The 27110-nt window shown below is 48.8% G+C and overlaps 1 protein-coding gene across 4 annotated transcripts in view; it reads left to right on the forward strand.

Annotated features, from left to right (window-relative positions):
- The window catches only part of DHRS12 (dehydrogenase/reductase 12), a 68166-nt gene that overhangs the window by 15344 nt on the left and 25712 nt on the right, over positions 1-27110 (forward strand). For 2 of the 4 annotated variants that reach the window (XM_055426163.2, XM_055426166.2), the window contains exons 1-3: positions 11282-11415; positions 22263-22396; positions 24743-24825. In XM_055426163.2, coding sequence (XP_055282138.2) covers positions 11360-11415; positions 22263-22396; positions 24743-24825 — 273 coding nt within the window. In that variant the 5' untranslated portion in view covers positions 11282-11359. Of the gene's footprint in view, positions 1-11281; positions 11416-22262; positions 22397-24742; positions 24826-27110 lie in introns of those variants that run through there. The other 2 variants (XM_055426167.2, XM_055426164.2) reach the window with 2 other exon arrangements.

A 27110-nucleotide genomic window follows, 5' to 3' on the forward strand; every position in this document is an offset into this window, starting at 1 on the left:
GATCCCTGGGTCAGGATCGTTGGAGGAGGGCATGGCAACCCATTCTAGTATTCTTGCCTGGAGAATCCCATGGACAGAGGAGCCTGGTGGGCTACAGTCCATGGGGTCGCAAGGCGTCAGACACGACTGAGCAACTTAGCACGCACACACATATATATGAAATGTAGGTATTCATATATACTGAAGCGCCAAGGCTGACCCAGAACACGGCCACCCGTCCCTGCCAAGCATCCTAAGGCAATGGTATTCTGGGGAAACGAACACAGTAACAGTTGAACTTTCTGGATGTTATGAAAACTCAAAGAAGAGATCCACATAGCAAGGAGGGTTAATCAGACTTTCTCTTCCGAGAAAAGTCTGCAGCAAAAACAAAGTATACCCTGAAATCACTTAATTCTTTTTGCTACATTAAAAAAGAAAATCTTGATCCCAACTCCTTGCCTGAATCTATCAAGATGGCAGCTGGACACAGTAAAATGGGATTATTCTGCTGGGGTCAGCCACACTGGTGGGTCTCAGACCTCAGCGAACATCAGAACTACCCATGGGTTTGTTTAAGAGGCCAAATCAAAACCCACAGCTATTGTCATGTGTGGGACCCCACAGATTCTGATTCTGTGGATTAGAGTACCACATGTGTGCCCCCAGGTCACATAAGAGGCACACACTAACCCAGGACAGCCCCAGGCTGGCGGTGACAATGAGGGCAATAAGACGTTACTTTCAGTATTTCACATCTGGTTTAGCGTGAGATGAAGCAAAGCAAAGAGCCCCTTGGACTGCAAGGAGATCCAACCAGTCCATTCTAAAGGAGATCACTCCTGGGTGTTCATTGGAGGAACTGATGCTAAAGCTGAAACTCCAATACTTTGGCCACCTCATGTGACGAGTTGACTCACTGGAAAAGACTCTGATGCTGGGAAGGATTGGGGGCGGGAGGAGAAGGGGACGACAGAGAATGAGGTGGCTGGATGGCATCACCGACTCAATGGACATGAGTTTGAGTGAACTCCGGGAGTTGGTGATGGACAGGGAGGCCTGGCGTGCTGTGATTCATGGGGTCGCGGAGAGTCGGACACGACTGAGCAACTGAACTGAACTGAAGCAAAGTAGCCAGTAACTTCCATTTTTGTGTAACTGTATCTTGTGCTTCAGTTTCCTTGTGGGCATCTTCATGGTGAAGAAATAAACTTGGGACAGTTTGTTCTTCAGCGCCTCCCCTGAGTGTCCCCAGGGAGAGAATCCTCCAGGGCCTGGGACCCTGTTTGTTCTTAAACCAGTGGGATCACCACGGGAGCAGACTTTGCACTCGGAAGACAGCGACCATCCGTGGCCTGTCGTAGGCAGACTTTGCTTCACAGAGCTCATAATCCTCAAGCAGATGGAGGGGTTTGTAGTGGAGATTCTAGAAAAATGAATTGACAGAAAATTCTTCTTATTGATTCTAGTGGTCATTTTTCTTTTCGTGATTATGAAAGTAAGAAGAAAACACATCTTTCTTAGAGATGGAATTTCAGTATTCTGTGTTCAGGTCAGCTGGTATCATAGTAGCCAAGTTATCTTGACTCTCTTGGGAGACAGCATTTTGCTATTTAACAAAAGAGAAATAGGAGGTGGAAATGGAGCATATTTAACATATATTCCAATATTTTAAATTGGCATATAGTTGATTCACAGTGTTAATTTCTGCTCTGCAGCAAAGTGATTCTGTTATGCATACATACATTCTTTTTTATACTTTTCCACTATAGTTTATCACAGGATATTGAATACAGTTCCCTGTGCTATACAGTAGCTCCTTGTTGTTTATGCATTCTGTATAAGAGTTTGCATCTGCTAACCCCAAATCTCCAATCCATTCCGCTCCCAGCCCCTCCCCCTTGGCCACCACGAGTCTGTTCTCTGTATCCGTGAGTCTGTTTCTGTCTCATAAAGGTTCATCTGTGCCATGTGTTAGATTCCACATGTGAGTGACACCCTGTGATGTTTGTCTTTCTGTGTGGTTTACCTCACTTAGTATGATCATCTCCAGTTCCATTCATGTTACTGCAAATGGCATTACTTCATTCTTTTATACGGCTGAGTAGTATTCCATTGTGTATGTGTATCACATCTGTTGATGGACATTTAGGTTAGTTCTGTGTCTTGGTTATTGTTAATAGTGCGTCCATGAACACAGAGGTGCATGTATCTTTTTTATTTATATTTTTGTCCAGATACATGCCCAGGAATGGGATTACTGGATTACATGGCCACTCTATTTTTAGTTTTTTGAGGAACCTCCATAGTATTTTCCATAGTGGTTGCCCCAGCTTACATTCAGGTGGTGAGTGTTTTCAAATACAATCTTCTATTATTTTCTCTGGAACACTTGCTTAACTCAGTTAACTTTTTATTAAAGTTTCAAGCTTTCTTACTGCATTGTATAGTTCCACTGTATACTTCCACTTCATAGGAAAAGAAAAGATAGCTGGTACTTTCTGCCTATTTGTACATACCAAGTGTGGCAGTAAGGTTCACAAATTTCATCAGGCTCCTGAAAAGTCTCTTAAAACCCTCTCTTCCGATCGCTTCCTCTTCATTCCATTGGTAAGGGGTCCCTTACCCTGATTAAGGTGGCCAAGCATACAGCAGTTGTCATTGGACAGATGAAACTGACAGCCTTTCCTGAGTCACATATACTCATAGCCTGGGGAGGAGGTCGTGGCGTGCCATGCGGTGCCACGTGGAGGCTGCATACAGGAACAAAGTAAACAAGCAGGGGTGGGAGGAGTCCTACTGTAAGAGGGTGGGGTCACCTGTAGTCCCGCAGGAGGATGAGATTGGTTTGTGTGAATAATTTCACAGGCTGGCAGGGAAGTAAAGCCTGTTAACTTGAGGGGAGGGTGGGGTGTGGCCAGTCTGACTGATGGGGGGCACTGGCCGGATGGGGAGCCATCCCAGCTGGGCAGCGGGTAGATCTGGTGAAATCAAAGAACTCACAGCTAGGACCCTGGGCCTCTGTGAAGCTCAGAGATGCCAAGGCAGCCCGGGAAGTTTGGGACCTTGCAGTACACCCCCTCCATCCCAGCCTTTATTCGTTGGCTTATTCCCTGGGTTACTTAGTCCTGGATTCAAGTCTGGATTTGAACTTAACCACCAAAGCAGCAGGGGAGATATAATCAATGATGAGGTATACACTGTCCATGAAACTCACCCTCCAAGCATCGCTACCAGGACAGACCGCTCACTGTCTCCCTCCGGAACAGCTCTGTCCCTGGTTGACAGCGCTGACCTCCTTCTAATGATTTTCTCCCACAATTGTAAAAAGCTTGCAGTCTGATTGAATTCTTCCAAGCCAATTTTTTTTTTTTACCCTTTATCTCTTCACAGGAATATTTCAGCCTTAAAATGTCCTGTAGCCTGTACTTTTCCATAGCTGCATACACAAAAAAGGCATTTTGCGAATCAATCTATGGTTTATAAGTCTGTTTATAAAGCAGCCAGTTTCCCAGTCCACTGGGCAGGGCGCTGTGGCTCAGCCTCTGGGATCCCAGCCCAGTGGGGCCGCCCCAGCTGCAGCAGGTGCGGCAGCTAATGGCTCACACTGGCAGCCTTTCCTGGAGCCCACGATCAGTTGGGTAGAGCCAACTTGTGCATGAGTTACACTCCCACGCACATGCACACAAGTACACACACGCACACACACACACGGCGACTGTCCATCGCCAAGGACTGTTCGGGACAGGAGGACATCCCAGCTTCAGGGCAGGTCAAACTCTGGTGTCATTTATGTTCCAGAGCTCCCCAAGGGGTCAAGCCAGACCTCACAGAAGCTGCACCCTTCCCGGGCTTCTTCCTTCTTCCTGTGCTACCCCGCTGTCCTGCCTTTGGGTTTCTCCTGAGACCACTCCCCTCGATAAATCACATTAAGTGAAGCTCCTCTGCAGGCTCTGCCTCCAGGAAACCTGACCCAGGACAGGGCTGTGTCTCCACAGCTGAAGGCAGGAGATAAATCAGTAGCAGAGTCCCTTTTATAAGCCCTTTTATTTTCCTAAAATGACTGTTTTAAAGCTTTATTTTCTTTATAGAAGTGATACACACTTTCGGCTAAACATTCAAGTAGTGTCAAAAGGTATAAAAGCGTAAAAGGCTTCAAACCCTACCCGAACTCCTAGTTCCAGTCCCCAAAAAGGTCACCGGCATTCATTTTTTAGTCTCCTTTCAGAACTTGTTTATGTGTATTTAAGTATGAATATGTGATTTTCATATAACTTCTATCACATTATTCATACCTCTCTGCAACCTGCTTTTTTCCATATACACCATGACCTTCTTTCCATCATCAGTGTAAAGAGATCTGCCTCAAAAATTATCAGTGAACTTTTTTAACTCATTTAAAAAGTTACGTTCTCTGTAACTGGCAGGGTCCAGCATTTCTGTGCATCGAAATGGAAACACTAGTAATCTGACATTTTATTTTGCCAAGTGAACAACTAAGAGCTCAGTTTAAGAAAGCAGTTGTCATTTCCCCCCTCATGTGCTAAACACGTGAGCCTGACTGAACCCGAAGCCTCTGTGAAAGGACCGAGGAGCCAGTTAGATGAAGACCCTGTGACCCACCTGAGGGCAGCTCAGTGGTCCCCAGCAGTGGATTAAAAATCATGAGAGGGAAAAAAGTTGATTTGTTTCTGTGTTATTCACAGCCACAAAACCACATTCATATGGAGCAAACTGTCCCTCCAATAGTGAGTGAGACTGCATCTGATTAAGCAGATGACTAGATGTGCGAGGCAGTGAATACACACTGGAGGCAGGACTGAATATCTCAGAAATCATAAAGTGTGTTTTAAGATACGTAACAAAAGCCACAATTAACCACAGAGAGATAGCATCTCACACCCATTCTGATGGCTGCTGCTGCTAAGTCACGTCAGTCGTGTCTGACTCTGTGCGACCCCACAGACGGCAGCACACCAGGCTCCCCAGTCCCTGGGATTCTCCAGGCAAGAACACTGGAGTGGGTGGCCACTTCCTTCTCCAGTGCATGAAGGTGAAAGTGAAGTTGCTCAGTCGTGTCCGACTCTTTGCAACCCATGGACTACTATACAACAGCAAAATCCAGAGAATAACAAGTGTTGGAGGAAAGAATGTAGAGAAACTGGAACCTTGTGTGCTGCTGGTGGGCATGGAAAACGGTGCAGCTATTATGGAAAGCAGTATGGAGCTTCCTTAAAAAATTAAAAATAGAATGCCATATGATCCTGCTTTTCCATTTCTGGTTATATACCCAAGGGAATTGAAAGCAGGGTCTTGAAAAGATATTTGTACACCAGTGTTCACAGCAGCATTATTCACACTAGACAAAAGGTGGAAACAGCCCAAGTGTCCTTTGTGGGATGAATGGATGGATAAACAAAATGTGGCATATACATACCATAGACTCGTGTGTGTGCATGTGTGTGTGTTGAGCTGCTAAGTCATGTCCGACTCTGTGACCCCTGTGGATTGTAGCCCGCCAGGCTCCTCTGTCCATGGGATTTTCCAGGCAAGAACACTGAGGTGGGTTGCCATTTTCTCCTCCAAGGGATCTTCCTGACCCAGGGATCAAACCTGCGTCTCCAGCATTGGCGGGCAGATTCTTTACCACTGATGTTCAGTCTTAAAAAAGGAAGAACATTCTACATTTGCCACATTAATGAACATTGATGACAGTATGCTGAGCGAAATAAATCAGTCATGAAAGGAAGAATACTACATGATTCCACTCAGTGGGAGGTCCCTGGAGCAGTCAGGTTCATAGAGACAAAAAGCAGAATGGTGGTTTCCAGGGGCTGGGAGGAAGGGAGAAGACGGAGCTGATGTTTAATGGGCACAGAGTTTCAGTTTTGCGAGATGAAAAGCTCCAGAGATGGATGGTCGTGATGGTGGTACAACAATGTGAATGTACTTAATGCCACTGAACTGTACACTTAAAAAAATTAAAATGGTACACTTTATGTTACATGTATTTTAACCACAATTCAAAAATACATAAATAAAATCATCCATTCCTCAAACCTTCCCAGGATTAAACCGCTGGCAAGGGCAGGGCCATTTGGTCATTCCATGCCTATGTAAGGGCACACGTGTTCACAGGCTCAAGCCCAGTCTGTCTCAGTTGACTGAGACCCATCTGTGGTCTCCAAGTGCCTCTAACTTAGGGGAGGGTGGGGAGGTGGGGAGGGTAGCCGGCAGAGAGAACTGTGGGAGCTCGAAGCCACCCAGTCAACACAGGAACCAGTCAACCAACCCAAAAGAGGAAGGAGACGGTAGAGGAGGTTTCCAGCTCCACGTGCTCTGTCATGCCTGACTCTGTGCTACCCTATGCACTGTAGCCCACCAGGCTCCTCTGTCCGTGGGATTCTCCAGGAAAGGATACTGGAGTGGGTAGTCTGTCCCTTCTCCAGGAAATCTTCCTGACCCAGGGACCAAACCCGTGTCTCCTGCGTTGCAGGCAGATTTTTTACCCCCTGCACCATCGGGGAAGCCCTTCCAGCTCCACAGACACATGACTTAAAGAAACTGAAGAGAAGCCACCAGGAGATATGTTCCATCCTTACAGAAAAGGGGTTAGATCCTGACTGTCAGGTTGGAATCCTGGCTCTGGTCCTTTCTAGATTCTAGTGCCATCATGGACATGCCTTGAAATTCTCTGGGCTGCAGTCTGCTCATTTTAAATGAGCTTAGAACAGGGCTTGGTACCTGGCAAGTGGAGTATAAGCTCTTATTAAATAAGAGAAAAGGCCCTCTGCTCCATCCTTATTCCTATGCCCCAAGGACTGGGTGGGTGGAGTGCGGTTTGGGGGAAACTTAGGCTCAGGGAGGTGGGGTGTCTCCTTTGAAGAGGCAGCAGGGCTGAATGTAGATATTCCGACTTTTGACCCCAGCTCCTGCCACTGTGTGTCTGCCGCCCTCTCCCTGCCCCTGGTGGCCCTTGTCTGGAGCCAGCGGTGAGAATCGGGCGGTCCTGGGAGTCATTGGTCAGGGCCAGGCACAGCAACCCCTTAGAGCATCAGAGCACTTACCTCTGGCCCCTGAGCCTCACTGGAGAACTTTTGCACTCAGAACCTGCCTGCCAGGAAGCAGCCCTAGAAACAGACTGCGTGAGAGTTTCCGACCAACATAAGCCACATCTGCCGGAAATCGTTGCCTTCATTCATTCACTTACAGGGTGACTGATGGGCCCAGGCATCACGACTGTCCTGCCCTTTGCCCCTTCATCCATGTGTTTGGTTCTTGGAGGGTGGACAGGGCTGGAGAATGAAGGTGGACCAATATATGTTTTAATAGTTGGTGGTGGTTTAGTCGCTAAGTCGTGTCTGACTCTTGTGATCCTGTAGGTTGTAGCCCGCCAGGCTCCTCTGTCCATGGGATTCTCCAGGCAAATATACTGGAGTGGGTAGCCATTTCCTTCTCCAGAGGATCTTTCCAACCCAGGAATTGAACCCGGGTCTCCTGCATGTCAGGCAGATTCTTCACCGACTGAGCTATGAGGGAAGACCTCGTTACAGCTGTAAACCTTTGAATAGTTATTTGATCAATTTATTTGGCTGCACCAGGTCTTAGTTCTGGCTTGCGGGGTCTTTAGTTGCAGCGTGTGGGATCTAGTTCCCCGACCAGGGATCAAACCCGGGCCCCCTGCATTGGGAGTATGGAGTCTTAGCCACTAGACCACCAGAGAGTGCCTGTTTTCCGATCTGAATAAGGGATTCATGAACACAGTACAAAATTCAAAGGCACAAAACAGTGTTTGGTGTAAGCAGAGTCTCCCTCCCCACTGACAAAGCTCTTACCAAAGGACGTCCCCCTGCCGCCCCATGATTAGTTCCCGTGAAAGGAAGAAAACCCTTAAATCAGTGGATTTGCTCTTCAGGGAGTTGGTCCAGATGAGCAACAGACAGTTGCCTGGGGGTTAGCACGCCTGTAAAAGCAGGTGGCATCAAGGGACTTGGGAAGCTAACCATAAAGGCGGTTCTAAGAGGGGTCCTGCCTCCCGCTGGTGCTGGAGTGGGGGGGTTGTTGTCCGCCATCCACCCCTGCGCTGCTTCTCTGTCTTAGTGTGAACCCCCCAAAACAGCCTCGGGCTTCTTGTAAGCCTTTTATCAGTCAGGCTGGGAGGCCCCATCCCTTCTCGTGAATACAGAAGAGACCAGTTCCTTAATCCACGTACAGACAAGGTCCGGACACTGAGGAACACAGGGAGCAGCGTCAGAGACCCTCCTCCCTGCCCGCTGCCTCACCCTCTTTGCTTTTTGTCTCCTTCCCTTTGCTTTCCCTTCTCCTCCCAACCCCCAAGTACACACTGAACACATACAATGAGCAGTGTCTGGGCCTCCCATGGATTTATGATTTATGGTTATTCATCTTATTATCTAAGTAGTGTTGCCAGGTAAAATATTAAGGCAGCACTGCCATTATAACCTTGTCTTCCATGATCTCATTGGCAGCTGGTGTTGCCATGACAACTGGGTTGGAGAAACTGGTACTGATTTTCAGTGGAAGAGATGCAAACACTGGTGTGTGTGTGTGTGTGTGTGTGTGTGTGTGTGTATACACGCAGACCTCCCATCATGTATATCTCTGGTGCAGAAAGCCATGGACTTCTCAATCCTCACCTTCTGCTTCTCCTTCCAGTTTGGTCAAAATTAGCTTCAGGGCTCTAAATCAATTAGAAGGAGGCTTTGGAGGGTGATTTCTTTGTGTGGCTTTTGACTAGCAAATTGAAACTAGAGACAGAGAAGAGATTCTCCCCGCCTGAAATGAAGCAAAGGCACCCAGTGGATGTTGCTCTTTTAAAAGCACCTTGGGTCTAACTTATTTAACATCTTTGTGCAATTCTCTTATTAGTCATAGAAAGAGCTTGAAGGGGCCCCAGATGTCATCTAATGTCCTTTTCATTTGGATGAGAAAACTGAGGCCCAGAAAGGTTAAGTGACTTGCCCCCATGGAGTATGGTCCACTGAGAGGCCACTGGCTCTGAAATAGCATTGCCTGGCTCAAATCCTGGCTCCAGGGTGCATTTACTGTGACCTCAAAGTAAATGTGACCTCAGCCAAGGGGCTTCCCCTCTAAGCCTCAGTTTTGTTCATCTGTAAAATGGAGATGATAGCCAGAGCAAACTTACTAGGTCATTGTAGGGATTAAGTGACATAAGACACAGCGTATGGACTTGTTCACTCGCCAAGTCATGTCTGGCTCTGCAACCCCACAGACTGCAGCATGCCAGGCTTCCCTGTCCCTCACCATCCCCTGGAGTTTGCCCAGGTTCATGTCTATTGAATTGGTGATGGCATACAGCCATCTCATCCTCTGTCTCCCTCTTCTCCTTCTGCCTTCAATCTTTCCCAGCATCAGGGTCTTTTCCAATGAAGTCAACTGTTCCCATCAGGTGGCCATAAATTTTATCACTATTACCCAGGGCCACACTGAGAATCAGTGACAAAACAGAACCAAAATCCAGCTCAGCTAAGTCCTTAAACTGGACCCTTTTCCCACAAATCCCATCCTGTCCTTGTTCCTTGTCATCCAGGGAAGAATGGCGGTCCCTTCTGAGATTGGGTTGTCTTTTCTTAAAACCCCCTATGAATTGTGTACAGTGCAGCCCCTAGTGGATACTTGATGTGAGGGTAAATATTACATGCTTCATGCACTAACGGAACGTGCATGGAATGTACACGGGCTGGCTGCAATGCAGGAGGGAAAGAATGAGAAGAAAACTTAGGGCGGGAAATGAATGTTTTTTGACCATAACCAGGCATTTTGCTGAGCTCTTTACAAATGCATTTAATCATCACAACAGCCCCATGCCATGAAGTGAGCATATTCATTCCCACTCTATCAATAAGAAAACTAAGTCGGAGTAGGTCTGCAGCACACCGGGGTTTACAGCAGGTTGAGAGGGCTAGGTTTCCACCCACCCTTTTACAGCAAGGTGCTGCTGATGCCCTCAATGCACCGTGTGGTTCCCAAGAACTTCTCACCCGCTCTGTGAGCCAAAAACACATTTCCTGAGGCAGTGAGTTTCTGAACAGACTGGTACCTCTTCCATCACTGACACAAAGCCGAGGGTACAAAGTACAGTTGTGTAACTCTGGGGATCCAAAATGCTCTCCTGGTCCAACCCGACTGGCCTTGAAAAGTCACACCAGGCTTGGTGGCTTTGCAGAATGCCACTCGTTTAAACTCCTTTTCATCGCTCTGGCAAGAAGACGAGCAATGCAGGGGAACCTCACAGTCCTGTTCAGAGGAGCAAGCTGTTCTGGGGAAATGTATTTCAAAAGGTATCCTGAATTAAAAACACGCCCACTTGGGAGGGGGCAGCGAACCTATATCCTCTACCATAGATAATGAGGCCATTAAACCAGCTGGTCTCCGCACATCTTATGTAAGAATGGCTCAGTCTCTGGGTGAGTCTGGTAAACCAGTACAGAACTTAACCTGAAGCTTTCCTAACTGGGAGTTAGAGATGGAGGTCAGATGGGGACAAGGGTGCCTGACTCCTACATAACAGGGGCCGCGGGTGGGCTGGATGACTAGTCTAGCGTGTGGGTTGGCATAGCCACTATGCTTTTTTTTTTTTTTTTCCCCTTGCACTGTGTGTTTATTTGGCCTCGGGGGATTGGGGAGGCGGATGAAAATTTGAAAGCGATAAAGGGCCCCTTCCTGACACTACATGACATTGCAGAACTGTGGCAAAAGCCTGTACTTAGGAGACAGACTTACCTCTCAGGAGGGAGACCCAGTCTGCCTTGCCCCAGGCGGGTCACCGTGTGCGCCTTACAGACTTATTGCACCTGCTGATGAAGCCCTGTCCCTCTGCTGAGTTACTGCGGGTATTTCGTGAAATAAGATAGGTGGAAACTTAGAAAATAATCGTTTTTCAGTAACCCCTATGCTAAAACCCATCAGATGGAGACATCTTTTTAGTATCAGTAAGCCTCCTCGTTTTGAGTCCACACGATTTTCTGGGTCATCAGATTCGAGGAGGTGCGTTGCGGTGCCAGCTCTGTGTCCCAGTGATACCCAGCTGGCAGGTAACCCCCAACAGGTACTGGCGCCGGCTTCCACCCCCATGAGGACCTCCCTGCAGGGTCTGCCCTCCCTTCCCCCTGCCCTCTGAGGCCCGGGCCGGAGTGGGGCGCTCTCCAGAGCCGCGGCAGGGCCGGGGCGTGGGGGACGGCGTTCCGCATCGTCCCGAGACCCCGCCGCATTCCCAGTGGGGACCAGCCCCGGAGGCCGTGGCGTTTACATAACTGCGATGATGTAACCGCTGGCGGGCCCGGAAGGGCGGGGCGGGGTCCCGGGAGCGCGGGACTCTGCGTGCGGCGCCCGGCCAGCCATGCTCCTCTACCGCAGCGCCGCGTGGTTCGCCAAGGGGCTGCGCGAATACACCAAGTAAGGGTGCGCGGGGGCCCGCGCCGGGGCCCGCGGCCAGGGGGCGGGCAAGCCGGCCTGCCGTCACGCGGCGCGCGTCGGCGCGGGCAGGCGGGACGAGCGCGAACGCGCCCGCGACTCCCCGCGATCACTCGGACCCACCAAGCGACGGAGGCGCTCGCCTGCCGGCAGCCCACCTGCTGCAGCCGCCACGCAACCCCGGGCGCTGTGGGCCCGGCGCGCGCCCGAGGGGCGGGGCTGGGCCCGGGGGCGGGGCTTGTGCCCGTGGGGCTCCACCCACTGACGTCAGGCGGCCCAGGGGTCTGCGAGTCTCCGGGGCGTTTCCTGGACGCCCCTCTTGGGCGTGCTCTGGCTCTTGTCTCCTTCGGGCTGTTTTCGGCGTCAGAAGGGGTTAGTTCTAAATTGCTAGTTGAGACTCCGCTTAGTACTCTCCTGGGTGTGTTTTTGTCCTTACTAATAAAATGCGGCCTGTGGACTGTGACCGCTCCCTCCAGCTGGAACATTCCGGGCAGGAGTTTCAGGGCGGGTGTAGAGCACGCGTCCAGTGTGAGCTTGTTGAACATTGCTTGATGGTCCCCCACCCCCCACCCCGCATCGCCCCGTGATCACCCTGGCTGTGCCCCAGTCGACCCACCCCCTCACTGTGGTCTTTGAGGGGTGGCCACTTCTGGGAGGTGGAGAGGTGGTTTTTAATCTTAGAGTTAGTCTCTCCCAGCAGCAGTGGTTCTCATTCCTGTTTGAAACCAGAAATCACCGGCAGAAAATTCTTGAGGATACCAGCTTTCAGGCCCTCCCACTGGACGTTTTGATTCAATTGATGTGCACTGGGGCCTAGATTGATATTTTATTAAAAAAAAAATCCTGCAGGTTCTTATGTCTCTAAAAGACTTCCTCTCTTCCCTGCCTTAAGAGTTTTATCAGTATCTATCAGTTCCTAAGGCTACCTGGGAGAACGCAGTTGCAGCCCACTCCAGTACTCTTGCCTGGAAAATCCCATGGACGGAGGAACCTGGTAGGCTGCAGTCCATGGGGTCGTTGAGAGTCGAACACTTGACTGAGCGACTTCACTTTCACTTTTCACTTTCATGCATTGGAGCAGGAAATGGCTACCCACTCCAGTGTTCTTGCCTGGAGAATCCCAGGGATAGGAGAGCCTGGTGGATTGCCGTCTATGGGGTTGCACAGAGTCAGACACAACTGAAGTGACTTAGCAGCAGCAGCAGCAAGGCTACCTGGGCAAATTTCCATCGTCCCAGGACTCCAGGCATCATTCCAAGGGGAGACAGCTGCTGTTGCTCCCTTTTCGGCGTGCAGAAGCGTTTTTGAAAAAGTGCAGACACTCCTCAGGGGCTGCTGCTGCTGCTAAGTCACTTCAGTTGTGTCCGACTCTGTGTGACCCCATAGATGGAAGCCCACCAGGCTCCCCCATCCCTGGGATTCTCCAGGCAAGAACACTGGAGTGGGTTGCCATTTCCTTCTCCAATGAGTGAAAGTGAAAAGTGAAAGTGAAGTCGCTCAGTCGTGTCCGACCCTTAGCGACCCCACGGACTGCAGCCTACCAGGCTCCTCCATCCATGGGATTTTCTCGGCAATAGTACTGGAGTGGCTTGCCACAGGGGCAGTGCTGCAGAAAACGTGGGAAGTGTTACTGGGTCCACGCTCAGTCTCCTCGCTATACACAGGCCAGTTGACCGAGAGAAAATGTTGAGGCAAGGAATACGACTTTTATTGTGAAAGCTAACATGTCGAGAACATGGCAGATTAAAGTCTCAAAATAACCACCTTGCTGCGCATCTGGATGTGAGGTTCTTGTACAGGATAGAGAGGGCTTGGAGTTGAGGAAGTAGTGACCATTATCTTGTAAGTATCTCCTGGAATGGCCAACCTCAGGGAAGGGATGTGTTCCCATTTCTTCAGGCAGAGGGGCAGGGTTCCCTGAGGCAGGTCATTATGTAGGATTATAATAACTAAAGCAATGGAAAACAAAGGTTAAAGTCGAAACAGATCCATCATGGAGTCAGAATTGGCTCTTCCCTGCAATATTTCCCACTATCAATGTCCATTCAACAATCTTGGGAAAAAAAGAGGGTGACGACTGTTCTAACTGCTTCATCAGATGGATCTTTTGGGGAGTTTTCACAGCCATCCGTGCCAGTTGCCAGTGTTCCAGATGTTGAGATTTGTCTTTCTTCGTTCCTCTTTGGAAAATGTCTACTTTACATCTGTAGAATACTGAGCTTCAAACCCAGAGGCAGCATCTTAAGTTTAGGAATTTAGGGCTTTTCTATGTATGGGAAGATGCAAGAGTCAGGGCTCTTTAAAATTATTTCCTTGATATGTACCCTCAGGTATCTGGGGCAGTTAATCCTGTGTTCTCATAGGCTGAGTTTCCTCAAGGCTCACTGGCTCATGTTGGAAGGCTCCAATTGCAGATGACCGATATGGCAGGAAATATTCTATTTCTCAGCTCCTCCCCTCTTGGTCAGGAATTTGACCAGTATTTGGGAGACAGTTCATGATCAAATCTTGTCCCACGGCGCTGGAAGGCTCATCCCAGATCAGGAAAAAATTCTTTGTTATGTCAGTCTAGTTGCTAAATTTCAGATTCAACCCTCATCAATAAGGAAAGATTCTCTGGATCTTGTGCCTGATTATGATCCAGGAGACATTTTCCCTCCCATTGCTTCTTCCCATACTTAGAATTACACTATTATAATGATTTTTATGTTATGTTTTTAGCCATATAAGTTTTGTTCAAGGCCTGATTACACCCTGGGTATTGTAAAAGAAAACAATCTTATAAATTAGACAAGATATAAGTAATGCAGTTAGTGAAATTGACAATGACAGTGCATCAAGGAGGCACAAAGCACAAACAATTTGAAAACAAAGACCAAATTAGAACAATGATTAATTAGTTTAAGGGGAAGATTTTCCTTACCCCAGGGAAACAGATTTAAACCAGTAATTTTCTTTATATAGAAACCACAAAAACTGTAACCATATCTACCAGTTCACTCAGTTCCCCTGTAACTAATCCTTTTTGTTAACAGCTATATGAAGCCATTAGAATTACTTGCATTTATCCAAAAGTCCTTTCTATAAATCTTATTGAAGGGGAGGAGTTTTTGCAATGGCATCAAAGTGAAATCATAACTTTCTATAATAACAAAAAGACTTCAGAAGCCACATTTAAAGCACCTGGGTTACTGCTGTGACATGCCACACTTTCAGATAATAACTAGAATTATGACAATAATACTTTACCAGGACACATCAAAATTTCATATAATCTCTAGAATATCTATCATTTACCATAAAATATAACCTAAGAAGATTACTCATTTTATAACACTTCCCATTGTAATTTAACATACCAAGTGAACCTAATGAGTTTAATGTTTCTTTGGGGTGTTTCAAAGGCCCTTTGAAGCATCCCAAAGTTTAGCTAGAGAGGTCAAAGAAACTTTATTTGATTTGGGAAATTTTGTCAAAACAACATCAAAAGGGTTTTAAAACACAACAGAATCATTAAGTCACTGTGAAACAATAGTTATTCACTTATCCAAAGTAACAATAAAAGGTTTCAAAGGCTAATGCAGAGTAGATCACTTAAAAGGTATAGAACTTAAAATCTGTTATCAAAGGTAGTTTGACATCTTAACAAAACTTGTCTTTCTAACAGAGAAAAGTCAAATTCTGTTCTCATTTCAAGATTTCATCCCTGAGTTGGGTACAGCAATGTAAAACCCATCAGTCTACAAAAGAGGTCAGATTAAAATTGAGTTTCTGGCAGATGGAATAAATCAAGTTCATTTGTCTAGATGGCTAAACTCTTTTTACTAATGTTTATGGAAAGCAAGTCCAAATTACTCTCTTTTTCAAAATTTTCATTTTAAAAAGATGGTAGAGATGAGAGCTCCTGAGCAGACCAGGTGAAACATTTGCAAAGATACAATTTTTTCTCAGGATAACTTCATTTCCCCTTTATACTACTTTGTTGTTCTTGTTTAGTTACTAAGTTATATTAATACTTACAAACTTCCTCTTAAGATAAACAGGGAAGGTCTTGGGAGTGGTAAAAGGATTAGTGGTTTTGGATTTTTTTTTGGAACCATACTTCTGGTACTAAAACAAGGACAGTTTTATTTTTTTTCTTTTTTCTTCAAAGAATTGGGTGGCTACCTGAATGATATTGAAGGACTGACATACCCATTTACCTATGTTGGAAAGTTAGCTTAGAGAAGGTCTCTTCCAAAATTCCTGCTAGGCTCTAAGGATCAGCTATGGCTAGTGTAGTCAGACCCATGGCTTCCCATTTTGGTAATCTATTTACAAACACTTTTGAGGATCTTCCCTAGATTTCAGCCAGTCATTTAAAACTTCCCAAGGGGCTCCCAGGTGGGAGTGGAACCTTAGAGGAAGTGCTTCCCATTTTAGCTCAAGCAGTTAGTACTAGAAGTCTTTGTGCTCAAAGTAAACCAAATCAAACCAAAACCTTGCCAGCCAGAAAGTCACCTTCAGAGTCAAATGGCAAAACTGCCCCAAATGTGACCTCCTAGTCTCACTAGACTTGTGACCCTTGTCCAAAGCACCTTATTTTCCTTCACAGGGAGAATGCCTCAAATTTGAGCCAAAGCCCCCCCCAGATGGGACTGAAGCGCCCCAAATTGGAGCCATAGTCCCCAAATGCACGAGATCAAAAAGACCCTGGTGGGACCCTGATGTCAAGCTGTTCTGGGTAAAGGTTACTTGAGTCTTTAATTTACAAAGGAGAGTGGAATCAATTAGAGTCAATCAGTTTGTTCCCCACTGTCAGCATGACCTGGGGCTCCTGTCTTCCTTTTATTAATTTTTAGTTTAGGGAATCTCTTCTCCTGTGTCCTTCCTCCCTGCAGTAAGCATGTTCTTCCTTCCCCAGTGGTGGCCTACCGTTAGGTTCCATGTGTGCTCAGTCACTCAGTCAAGTCTGACTCTGCGACCCCATGAACGGTAGCCTGCCAGGCTCCTCTGTCCATGGAATTTTCCAGGCAAGAATCCTGCAGTGGGTTGCCATTTCCTTCTCTAGCGGATCTTTCTGACCTAGGGACTGAACCCACATCTCCTACATTGGTGGCAGGTTCTTTACCACTGAGCCACTGGGAGCCCTCCTTGCTGCTGCTGCTAAGTCGCTTCAGTTGTGTCCAACTCTGTGCGGCCCCATAGACGGCAGCCCACAAGGCTCCCCAGTCCCTGGGGTTCTCCAGGCAAGAACACTGGAGTGGGTTGCCATTTCCTTCTCCAATGTGTATAAAGTGAAAAGTGAAAGTGAAGTCGCTCAGTCGTGTCCGACCCATAGCGACCCCACGGACTGCAGCCCACCAGGCTCCTCCATCCATGGGCTTTTCCAGGCAAGAGTACTGGAGTGGGCTGCCATCGCCTTCTCCGAGGAGCCCTCCTTGGGTTACTCATTTTTAGTGCTGCTACCAGAAAACCTGTGTTCCGTGTCGCATCTCCGTGCTTCTGTCGTCGTTCCCTGCTGTTGAACACTTTTAAGAACAACATCTACTAGCTGAGAAGGGTTCATTTCAAACACACTATCTAATTTCTGTAATTTTTTCATCTCTGGAGCACTTTGCCTGATGAAGGTCATATTTATCACCCTTACATTCTCAGGGGCCTCGGGGTCTGTATCTGTGTAGCACCTACAAACTTGATAAATCCTTTCCAGAAACTGTGATGGATCCTCAGTTGGCTTTTGTTTTATCTCTCAAATTTTGTTTAAGCTCTTTTGTCTAAGTACCTCGTTGGGTTTTCTCTCAGACCTCTGCACGATAAGGTGGTAGTCCTCTGACTCCTTTTTCTCCTGATGCAATAGCATAAATGCTTCTACGTATGGAATCTCATCTCTTTCCCCTGCTCTTTTGCAGAACACTTCTAACTGTGAGATCGCCTAATAGTTGAGTGAGCCATTCAGGGTCAGTTGCTCTTCTGATCCTAACATATATTGGGTCCATACCCTGTTATAGTAGCATAGTCATAGGCTTACAATTATATTTTGCCCATTTATCCAATATATGCCCAAAAGGGCTCTCCTTCAAAATAGATGGAGTAATTCCCATTTATAGATGGAATACCTCCCATTTTTAAAAGTATGACCACACCACAACACAAAAGATGAATAGCAATTCCAATATAAAAAATTCCACAAAAAAATCGCAGCATTGATACACCAACAAATTGGCCCCCAACTCTCAAACTTACCCTACAAATCAAAGAATTCCAACCTGGATAGACTTACCCCAAAAGAACTAGTTCCCCAATAAACTGGTTCCAACTGAGCAGGTTCCCAACTCAGGTAAATAAACTTATCCTGCAAAACAAATGAACTAATTTCAACTAGGATAGGCTTACCCCCACAAGAACTAGTTCCCCAGTGAACCAGTTCCAGCTCAGGTATGGTCCAACAATTCCCCTCCCAAACAGGGTACCCCAACCAAATTGGCTTGTCCCCTAAAGGAAAAGACCAAATTGAGGTGGGGTATGTTTCCAGTATGCACATTGGAGAGACTTACCCTACAAAATTTAGTCCCATCAATGTCAGTTTCTTGCCTCAACTGCCAGGCACTGGGGAAGCTGGTGCCACTTCAGGGAATCTTGAAGGGAAGATCCTCAGGACAAATGGTCCCAGCAGCTGCTAAGGCTTTGCCCCAATATTCCCTGATACATACCCAGGGCCAGGTGGCCACAAGCAGCAAGGCTTCTGGCCTGGCTAAGCCCAATTTGAGTCCAGTTTCAGTCTGCTTGCCATATGACAGGCCCATTAACCAGGTGTTAATGCAAGGAATACAGTTGGAAAGCCTAGCTGACAGAGAAGATGGCAGACTAATGCCTCAAAATAACCATCTTATCTGGGGTCTGGGTGTGAGGTTCTTTTATAGGACAGAGAAGGGGAGGAGTTGAGGAAGTAAAAACCATTATCTTGTAAATATCTCCTGGAAGGAGGTTTGTGTTAATCTCTTCAGGCAGAGGGGCAGGGCTCCCTGTAGAATTTAAACTACAACCATAAGGGCAGGTCCTAATGTATGATTATAATAACAGAAGCAGTGAAAAAGGAAGGTTAAAGTCAAAGAAACAGATCTATCAAGGACTCAGAATTGGCTTTTCTTTGGAACAGTGTAGTTGTCAACCCTGACCCACTGAATTTAGGTAAATACAGTGGCCGACTCTCTCTTTTGAAGGGGTGTACTCGTAGTGACCACCGTTTGCGGGGTCTTTCCAGGTTATACAGACTGCAGCATGAAGAGCTTGAGTCAACTTCCTGCCCCACGGGAAAGCAGACTTCTGAAAGTCTCTCCCCAGACTCTTTTGTGGCGTAGGAGGGGTGGATGCTTAGGTGGTTTTCCCTGCTGTTGTGCATTTTGTGAATTGGAGGGAAAGACAATACCTTACTTTGATTCCAATGAGAGTCTGTAGTTACAGTTTACAATGTTTTTTCTTGGCACACCAGGATTTTTATAAAGCTTCCTTATATTGGGCCCCTAGGCAGCAGGATCTAGTCACAGTTTCCTTAACTTTGCCTGAACCTAAGAATTACCAGGGGCAATTAAAAAACAACTGACTTGTAAGCATCTAGTGGGTGTGGGTGGAACCTTAGCAAATTCCATATTGGGTAAATTGGGGGAAGCGTGCTGAGGACCTTGCCTCCTGGTGACTCTTATATTCAGGGGTTCAGAAAACACTAAGTACAGTGATTGCTCAACTTGAATCAGTCTCCTGTAGGGCCTGTGAAACCACTGATTGCTGGGCCTCACCCTGGAATTTCTGACTCTGTAGAAAGATTCCCAGGTGATGTTGATGTTGCCTGTCTGGGGACCACTCTTCTTAGCACCACTGGTGAGGCTGAGCAGCACTCCTAGGCTCAGTGTAGAGAGCATGGAAACCCCTGTGGGCTTTATCACCTACCATCCCACAGTCTTGGGTAAGTCATTTACTTCTCTCTGCATCTGAAAAATAAGCACTGATATGAAGAGTTTATAAAAATAAAAAGAGAGGGTAGGAGGATAATAAAAAGGCTAAATCTTATTAACAGCGGATTGGATCAGGGTGGAATCCCTGAAGACAGAGGACAAAGGGAGTTATGACTGTCCTGTAGGCCAGCCTGGCTCCACCCACTTGGCAGCTGGCTCACAGCCTGGAGTTTGAGGAAGACATTTAATCCACAAGAGCCACCCTCAGCAAACCTTACTCCCTAATAGGATCAGCGTGGTAACCCTCTAGCTGTGTGTCACGGAGAGAAACCTCTCAGCGTCCTGCCCGGGGAGGTGGGGGTCCTGGGGCCTGGGCCCTGGGGGGCGTTTACCTGGGTGCATTCTCTGTGGCCTGCTCTTGAGAGCTGTCTCTCCCTCTCCACCAGTGCCTTCTCCTGCCTGGGCCCTCGTCACTGATTCAGTAACCCCTCATCCTGGGTTCTTTCCAAGAAACCTCTTTTCCTTTGCAAGAAAATCTTTTCACAGTGATTCTGGGACGTCCACCCGTGAGGCAAAACAAATCTTCCAGCTTCATCTTTGGTTATAGTTTACTCTCAGAGTCCCTAGCAATTTGAAGGACTAGTGCGCGAGCAGGGGAGGGGAGAGGCAGGGGAGCAAGTAAATGAGCTTAGTTTTAAACATGAAAGACATTAATATTATTATTAATACTAGTAATAATAATAGCAACTATTGTGTTGTTTAGTCGCTGAGTCATGTCCGACTCTTTTGCAACCCCATGGACTGTAGCCCACCAGGCTCCTCTGTCCATGGGATTCTCCAGGCAAGAATACTAGAATGGGTAGCCATTTCCTTCTCCGGGGATCTTCCTGATCCAGGGATCGAACTCATGTCTCCTACATTGTCAGGCGGGTTCTTTACCACTGAGTCACCTGGGATTGAGTTCTTAACTTATTCAAAACATATGATAGATGCTTTACATAATTATCTCACCTAGGCTGCCCAGGAAGTAGCTTCAGCTACTTGCCTTTGTGCAGATGAAAAGACTGGAGCTCAGAAGGGTTAAAACAACACATGAGTCGGCACAGCTGTTAGGAGGCGGAGCTGAGATTTAAATCCAGGTTGTTGGATCCAAAGCCTTTATGATTGAGATTACGTTCAATTTCAAGTCGGCCTTTCAGGAAGCCTTGGAACAGTCAGAAGTCTTGCTTGCCCCACTAAGTGGGCTGCTCACAGCCGAGGCGATGAAAGGCTGCCCTGGATGTCTGGAAGAGTTCCAGATGGTGAGAACAGCAGCAATAACATTCTTCTTGGTCTCTTGACTGTGAGACCAGGGGCAATGACCGCCCCTGTGGCAATGACTTCAGACCAAACCTGAGCTCATAAACATTCTTTGGCCCTCTTCACCGGTGTCCAGGCATGTAGTTGGCAGTTGTGCTATACTAGGGTGTGGGGCAGGAGACCAGCTGCTGGCAGTCTGTGCATAAACAGGGCATGGGGAGGGCACCGGGCACCTTCCAGAACCTTCAGGGGAAAAGAACTGCATTCTATGTTGCAGGGAATCCGCTGTTTGGGCGAGAGATACAGGCTGAGACCCCCAGCCTGCCGGTGTGTGGAGAGCTCTGACCTCAGGGTCTCCTGCCAATCCCTCTCCACTCCCCCAGCCGATTCTGTAACCAGGAAATATTGACTGCTAGGACAGTCAAGGGAGAAGGCAATGGCACCCCACTCCAGTACTCTTGCCTGGGAAATCCCATGGATGGAGGAGCCTGGTAGGCTACAGTCCATGGGGTCGCTATGAGTCGGACACGACTGAGTGACTTCACTTTCACTTTTCACTTTCATGCATTGGAGAAGGAAATGGCAACCCACTCCAGTGTTCTTGCCTGGAGAATCCCAGGGACAGGGGAGCCTGGTGGGCTGCCGTCTATGGGGTCTCACAGAGTCGGACACGACTGACGCGACTTAGCAGCAGCAGCAGCAGGACAGTCAAGGTAGACGAGGGTCTCAAAGAGCAGAGAGAAGCAGCTGAAGAATTCAGAGTTCTTTCTTTATCTCTTCATTTTACTTATTTATCTTGGCCACACCACATAACATGCAGGATCTTAGTTCCCTGACCAGGAGTCAAACAAGTGCCCTCAGCTTTGGGAGCATGGGCTCAACCACTGGACCATCAGGGAAGTCCCCCAGAGTTGTTTCTGACCAATATGATGCCTTTGGGCCAATTGGAAAAAGCACCTTCTTTTCATTGTGCTTTGCTGTCATCTGCAGAAAGTTGTCCTGATGCAGATACAAATGGGCCATCATTACGACCTGAACGGCGCCCCCTCGAAGTGTTCAGCACACACCTTGTGGCCCTGAGGGAGCCCTCACATAACTGCACTTGCCCCTCCTCATTCCCAAATTACACATCTCCCCACTTTGCTGTGGTCCTTCTATACCTGGGGAGGGACACCTGTCCCGGGGGGCAGTGGGCATGATGCTCTTGGTCTCCTGAGCTCCTCTCCATTTGCTCCAATGTGGGGGGCAAAAACTAAAAATAAGAAAGGCCAAAAACTAAAAATAAGAAAACCCATCAAAGAATGTTTTAAGGGGCAGGGGCCCCTCCTGGTATTAGAACCAGTCAGAGAAAAATTGTTTGGCTGCCAAACTGTTGGACTCTCCAGGTAGTTTCAGAAGTTCAGGAAGCTAATGGTGTAGGCGCTGAGAAGATGGTGTTGTTCACAAGACCAGGGAGGAGCGCGGGGGCCCAGGGCTGAAGGGGCTGTCTGACGTGTGGGGAGAGCACTGCGCCCAGCCCAGGACTGGCCCTTCTCGCTGCAGGAGGTTGTGTTCCCTGCTCCTTAATGTCCATTCCCTCTGTGGGTCTGCTGCTTCCAGGAGTGGCTATGAGTCTGCGTCCAAGGACTTTGTCCCTGACGACTTGGAGGTCCAAGTTCCCGGAAGAGCCTTCATGGTCACCGGGGGGAACAGCGGCATCGGAAAAGCGACCGCCATGGAGATCGCCAAGCGAGGTGAGCAGCCTGCTAAGTCGTGTGTGTGCTGGGGCCCGAGGGCAGCCTGCAGCCGGTCCACACCGGGGAGAGGGCCCTGTGTCACACGCGGGTCAGGAAGGCCCCCGCCGGCACGGGCAGGAGCCCTGGACGAGGACCCCATGCTGATTGGCACAGCTGCCGGCTGTCTCTTGTTGTTCAGTCTCTCAGTCATGTCTGACCCTTTGCGACCCCATGGACTGCAGCACGCCAGGCTTCCCTGTGCTTCACCATCTCCTGGAGCTTGCTCACACTCATGTCAGTGGAGTCGATGATGCCATCCAACCCTCTCATCCTCTGTTGCCCCCTTCCCCTCCCGCCTTCAGTCTTTCCCAGCATCAGGGTCTTTTCCAGTAAGTCTGCTCTTTGCATCAGGTGGCCAAACTATTGGATCTTCAGCTTGAGCATCGGTCCTTCCAATGAATATTCAGGACTGATTTTCTTTAGGATTGACTGGTTTGATTTCCTTGTCGTTCAAGGAATTCTCAAGCGTCTTCTCCAGCACCACAATTCGAAGGCATCACTTCTTCGGTGCTCAGCCTTCTTTATGGTCCAACTCTCACTCTGTACATTAATACTGGAAAAACCGTAGCTTTCACTGGACGGACCTTTGCTGTGCGTTAAGCTTCAGACTAGAGGTGGACAGAGTGAGTGACTGGAGGAAGCTCTCCTCAACACTTCATTCATTCACAGGAGAGCTGAGGTCCCGTCCACAGGGCAGTGTTTTCTGATTAAGAACAGTAAGGGGCTCCAGTTAACCCTAGGCATCCGAATCACCAGTGGAAACTTAAAAAAAAACCAAAACTTGGACACCTGGTCCCTGGTTCCTGTCTCCTCAATGAGAATGGGGGTGAGGGGTGGGGGTGGGAGAGAGATTGGGAGTCCATTGCAGTTTGGCCGTGGACCCTAGTTGAGAACAGAGCCCCCAGGATAACGGAAGCGGGGTGCAGTGAACTTCCTTCTTCCTTCCTACTGCTCCTGGTTTCCAGCCTCTGGAGTTCGAGCAGCTGGAAACTGCCTCCTCTGTCTCCTCCCTAAGCTTGGTTCTAGAAAGAGGCTCTCTGGGTGCACGTAAATTATTCAATCAGCTGAAGTCTTCCTCCAGGTAAATGCCAGAATTCTCTGCATCAGCTCAACTGTCCCAGCTCACTCAACGGTACTGCGGTGGCTAGAAAAGTCAGCCACGCCTCTCCAGAGCCCCTTCTCCTACAAAAATGGATGTTCCAGTAGAAGTTGGGGAAATAACTTTGGCATGTATCACTTTTCAAGATGCTTGAGATTTTTTTCCCTCCAAAGTTAGGCACTTTCTAGGGGAGTACTGTGCCATTTGGAGCTGTATTTAATTATCTGTCAAAGCAGGGGGAAGATTAACTGCATCTTAGCAACTGGGAGGTACTCTGAAGAGCTGGGAGGAGGATCAAGCCAAGGGGCTGTTATGTGGTTTGCCTGCAGCCTCTTGTGCAAGAGACCCTATTTTCTGTTTTAGGTGAAGAAAGCAAGGTCCATAATGCTTACGTCTTAACTGCCGCAGCCAAGGCATTCCCCTTTAAATAAGCCTTGATTGATGATGGTGTGACTTTTGCTGGAATAGTCTTGAGTGCCATTTATGGATTCAACCATTTAGTAAATATTTGTTAAATTCCGGCTACATATTAGGGGCTTCTCTACTTGGGCTGAACATTAGACTCACCTGGGGGAGCTTTTAAAACATCCTTAGGCCGGAAGCTTTAAAAACTTTCCAGGTGGGTCTAAAGTGCAGCGAGGTTGAGACCAGTGTGTCAGGTTCCCTATGAGATGCTAGGGATGCAGGTGTGATCAAGACTGACCCTTCTTATCCTTGATGTATGTGTGTGTGTGTGCTTAGTCACGTCTGACCTTTGTGACCCCTGGACTGTAGCCCGCTAGGCTCCTCTGTCCGTGGGATCCTCCAGGCAAGAATACTGGAGTGGGTTGCCATTCCCTTCTCCAGGGGATCTTTCCCACCTGGAGATTGAACCTGGGTCTCCTGTATTGGCAGGCGGGTTCTTTACCACCTGAGCCACCAGGGAAGCCCATCCTTGGTGTATTCAGACCCTTAAAGAAAATCAGGACGTTGCCCCAGTTGCACTGTCAGCCCAGGTAGGCAGGAGCACAGATTATAGGACCGCCCTCTCCTTTCCACCTGCTGCTCTGACTGTGGGGACCATCTGTTCAGATTCTCCAGAACAGTCTCCGTATCAGGTCCTCTTTCTGTGAGCCCGTGTGTGTTCATTCTGCCTTTGGAAGAGCTCGTCTCCAGGGCTGTCGCTATGGCTGTCCCTCACGGCCGCTTTTGTTGAATTCCACCAGGTGGCACAGTTCACCTGGTTTGTCGAGATCACAGCCGAGCAGAAGGTGCCAGAGCTGAGATCATCCAGGAGAGCGGGAACCAGGTGAGCGGCTCCTGCGCCCCTCCTGCCGGGGGCTTCCTGCCTGTCGGGGGCGCAGTGCGGGGGCGGGACTCCTGGCCACGCTCCTGCTCCGGAGCTGGCAGGGCTCCGTTCACGCTTCTGCTTGGGAGGTGGCCTCAGCCCACAGAGCTGGAGCCGCGCTTCTCAAAGGCTGGGCTGGACCCGGGTGATGGGGCGGTGACCCCCCACTCCCCCCGGTGAAGGCCTGCCTGGGCGACATGACACAGACAGCGCCCTGCCGGGGTCCCTCCCCCAAGAAGGGCGCCGCTTTGCTGAGGCATGTCCAGGGTGACTCAGGGTGAGCCAAGCTGTCAGCTGACCTGGTGGCCTCCGGATAAAGAGGGACCGCAAATGACGTTTTGGCCTTGATGAGAGCTGCTTCCTATCCAGAGTGTTCAAAGCTGGCTTATGGTTCCGTGGGCTTCCTGCTGTGACACACTTGGAACCAGGACCAGCTACATAATCTGCAGTATCAGAGTATCAGAGTATCAGGGTACAGTGCAAAGTCAGAGTGTGGGGGCCCTGGTGTACCAAGCAGAAGACTTCCATGGACATGTGTTATTATACTTGTTATATTAGGCTTGTTTTTCTCTTTCTGACTTCACTGAACCTATTTGCAGGGTAGGAATAGAGATGCGGACACAGAGAACAGGGTTTTGGACACAGCGGAGAGAGGCAAGCGTGGGACGCATAGAGAGCGTGGCATGGAGACAGCCATTGAAAGTAGAAGTTTCAGGTGCTCAGTCGTGTCCGACTCTTCGCGACCCCATGGACTGTAGCCGGTCAGGCTCCTCTGTCCATGGCATTTTCCAGGCAAAAATACAGGAGTGGGTAGCCATCTGCTTCTCCAGGGGATCTTCCCAACCCAGGGATTGAACCCAGGTCTCCTGCATTGCAGGCAGATTCTTTTCTGTCTGAGCCACCAGGGAAACCCAAACATAGACGTTACCATGCGTAAATAGCATGGGAAGCTGCTGTGTAACACAGGGAGCTCAGCTCGGTGCTCTGTGATGAGCTAGAGGGGTGGGAGGGAGACCCAAGAGGGAGAGGACATTGTATACTTATGGCTGAGTCATGCTGTTGTATGGCAGACACCAACACAACATTGTAAAGTAATTATTCTCCAATTAAAAATTAAAACAAAACCTAAGACTTGCAGGACGGTGAAGGCAGAGTGTTAACATAAGCAGGGCCTGGATGTGGGGTCTGTGTACCTGTGCAGTTGCTTCCCCGAGGAGCTGGCCCCGGTGGAAACCCCAGGGTCCTGTGGAGGGGAGCAGGTTGGCCGGCAGTGACCACAGGCCCCTTGCACGTCCACCAAGAACATCTTGCCTCCAGTCCCACCTGGAGTTCTCTCCTCTGTCCTGTACACCCACTCCTCCGGAGCCCCCACGCCTACTGCCTCTCCATCCACTGCCCACAGCTGAGGGGCAGACGACGCCCCACTCCCGCAGGCGTGGGCAGTGGCCAAAAGGAAAAAAAATTCACCCCAGTCTAGAATGGAGTATTTTGCCTCTGCCCATGAGGGTTATCCTTTATCTGGAAGTAATTTTTTCAAGGCAAAAGGCTGTACTTCTCCCTTTGGCTTGGCAGCCTCTCGCCGTCAGATGCCCCCAGAGGCTTCGTGCCAGCTCTGAGCATGAAGGTCTCTAAACCTTCCTCTGTGTCGGCAAGTGGGGCCGTGATCTGGGGGCTGCAGTTCTTGAGACGGAAGGCTGGCTGACTGCCTGCCCATAACTTTGGGCGGCGCCGCTGCAGGATGTAATGGAAACACTGATCTTGGACCACGGGCAGGGGAGGGCTTGCGTGGATTCCAGCCCACCATGGGCTCGGCTACCTCCTTTACCAGGTGGATTTATATAGAAAAAGATGCCGGTATGGTTCTGCTGATGCTGTTGAGCCCTCCTTATACACAACGGCACCATCTCTGGGAGGAAGAACTGAAAGCAGGAACCAGCATGTTTCCTGGGGTGGGGAGAGGGAGCCCCCAACTTGCAGCCTGCCCCATCCCCACACACAAGCCCCCGGCAAATCCTCTCCTCTTTCATCTGTGCGAGTGGTCTCCAGCACTCACTGAGAGCTTGGCGTCCAGGGCTGGCAATACCTTCTGCCCATCCCTGGAGGTGTGGTTTCACCGACTCAGTGCCTCCTCCAGGCTCTGCAACTCTGTGATGACCTAGAGGGCTGGGATGGGGAGTGGGAGGGAGGCTCACAAGGGAAGGGACATATGTATACTTACAGCTGATTCACAGTGTTGTATGGCAGAA

Source organism: Moschus berezovskii, chromosome 13 (assembly GCF_049115385.1).
Source record: "Moschus berezovskii isolate FMDL1 chromosome 13, NW_MosBer_1.0, whole genome shotgun sequence".
In the NCBI taxonomy this organism is placed as follows: domain Eukaryota; kingdom Metazoa; phylum Chordata; class Mammalia; order Artiodactyla; family Moschidae; genus Moschus; species Moschus berezovskii.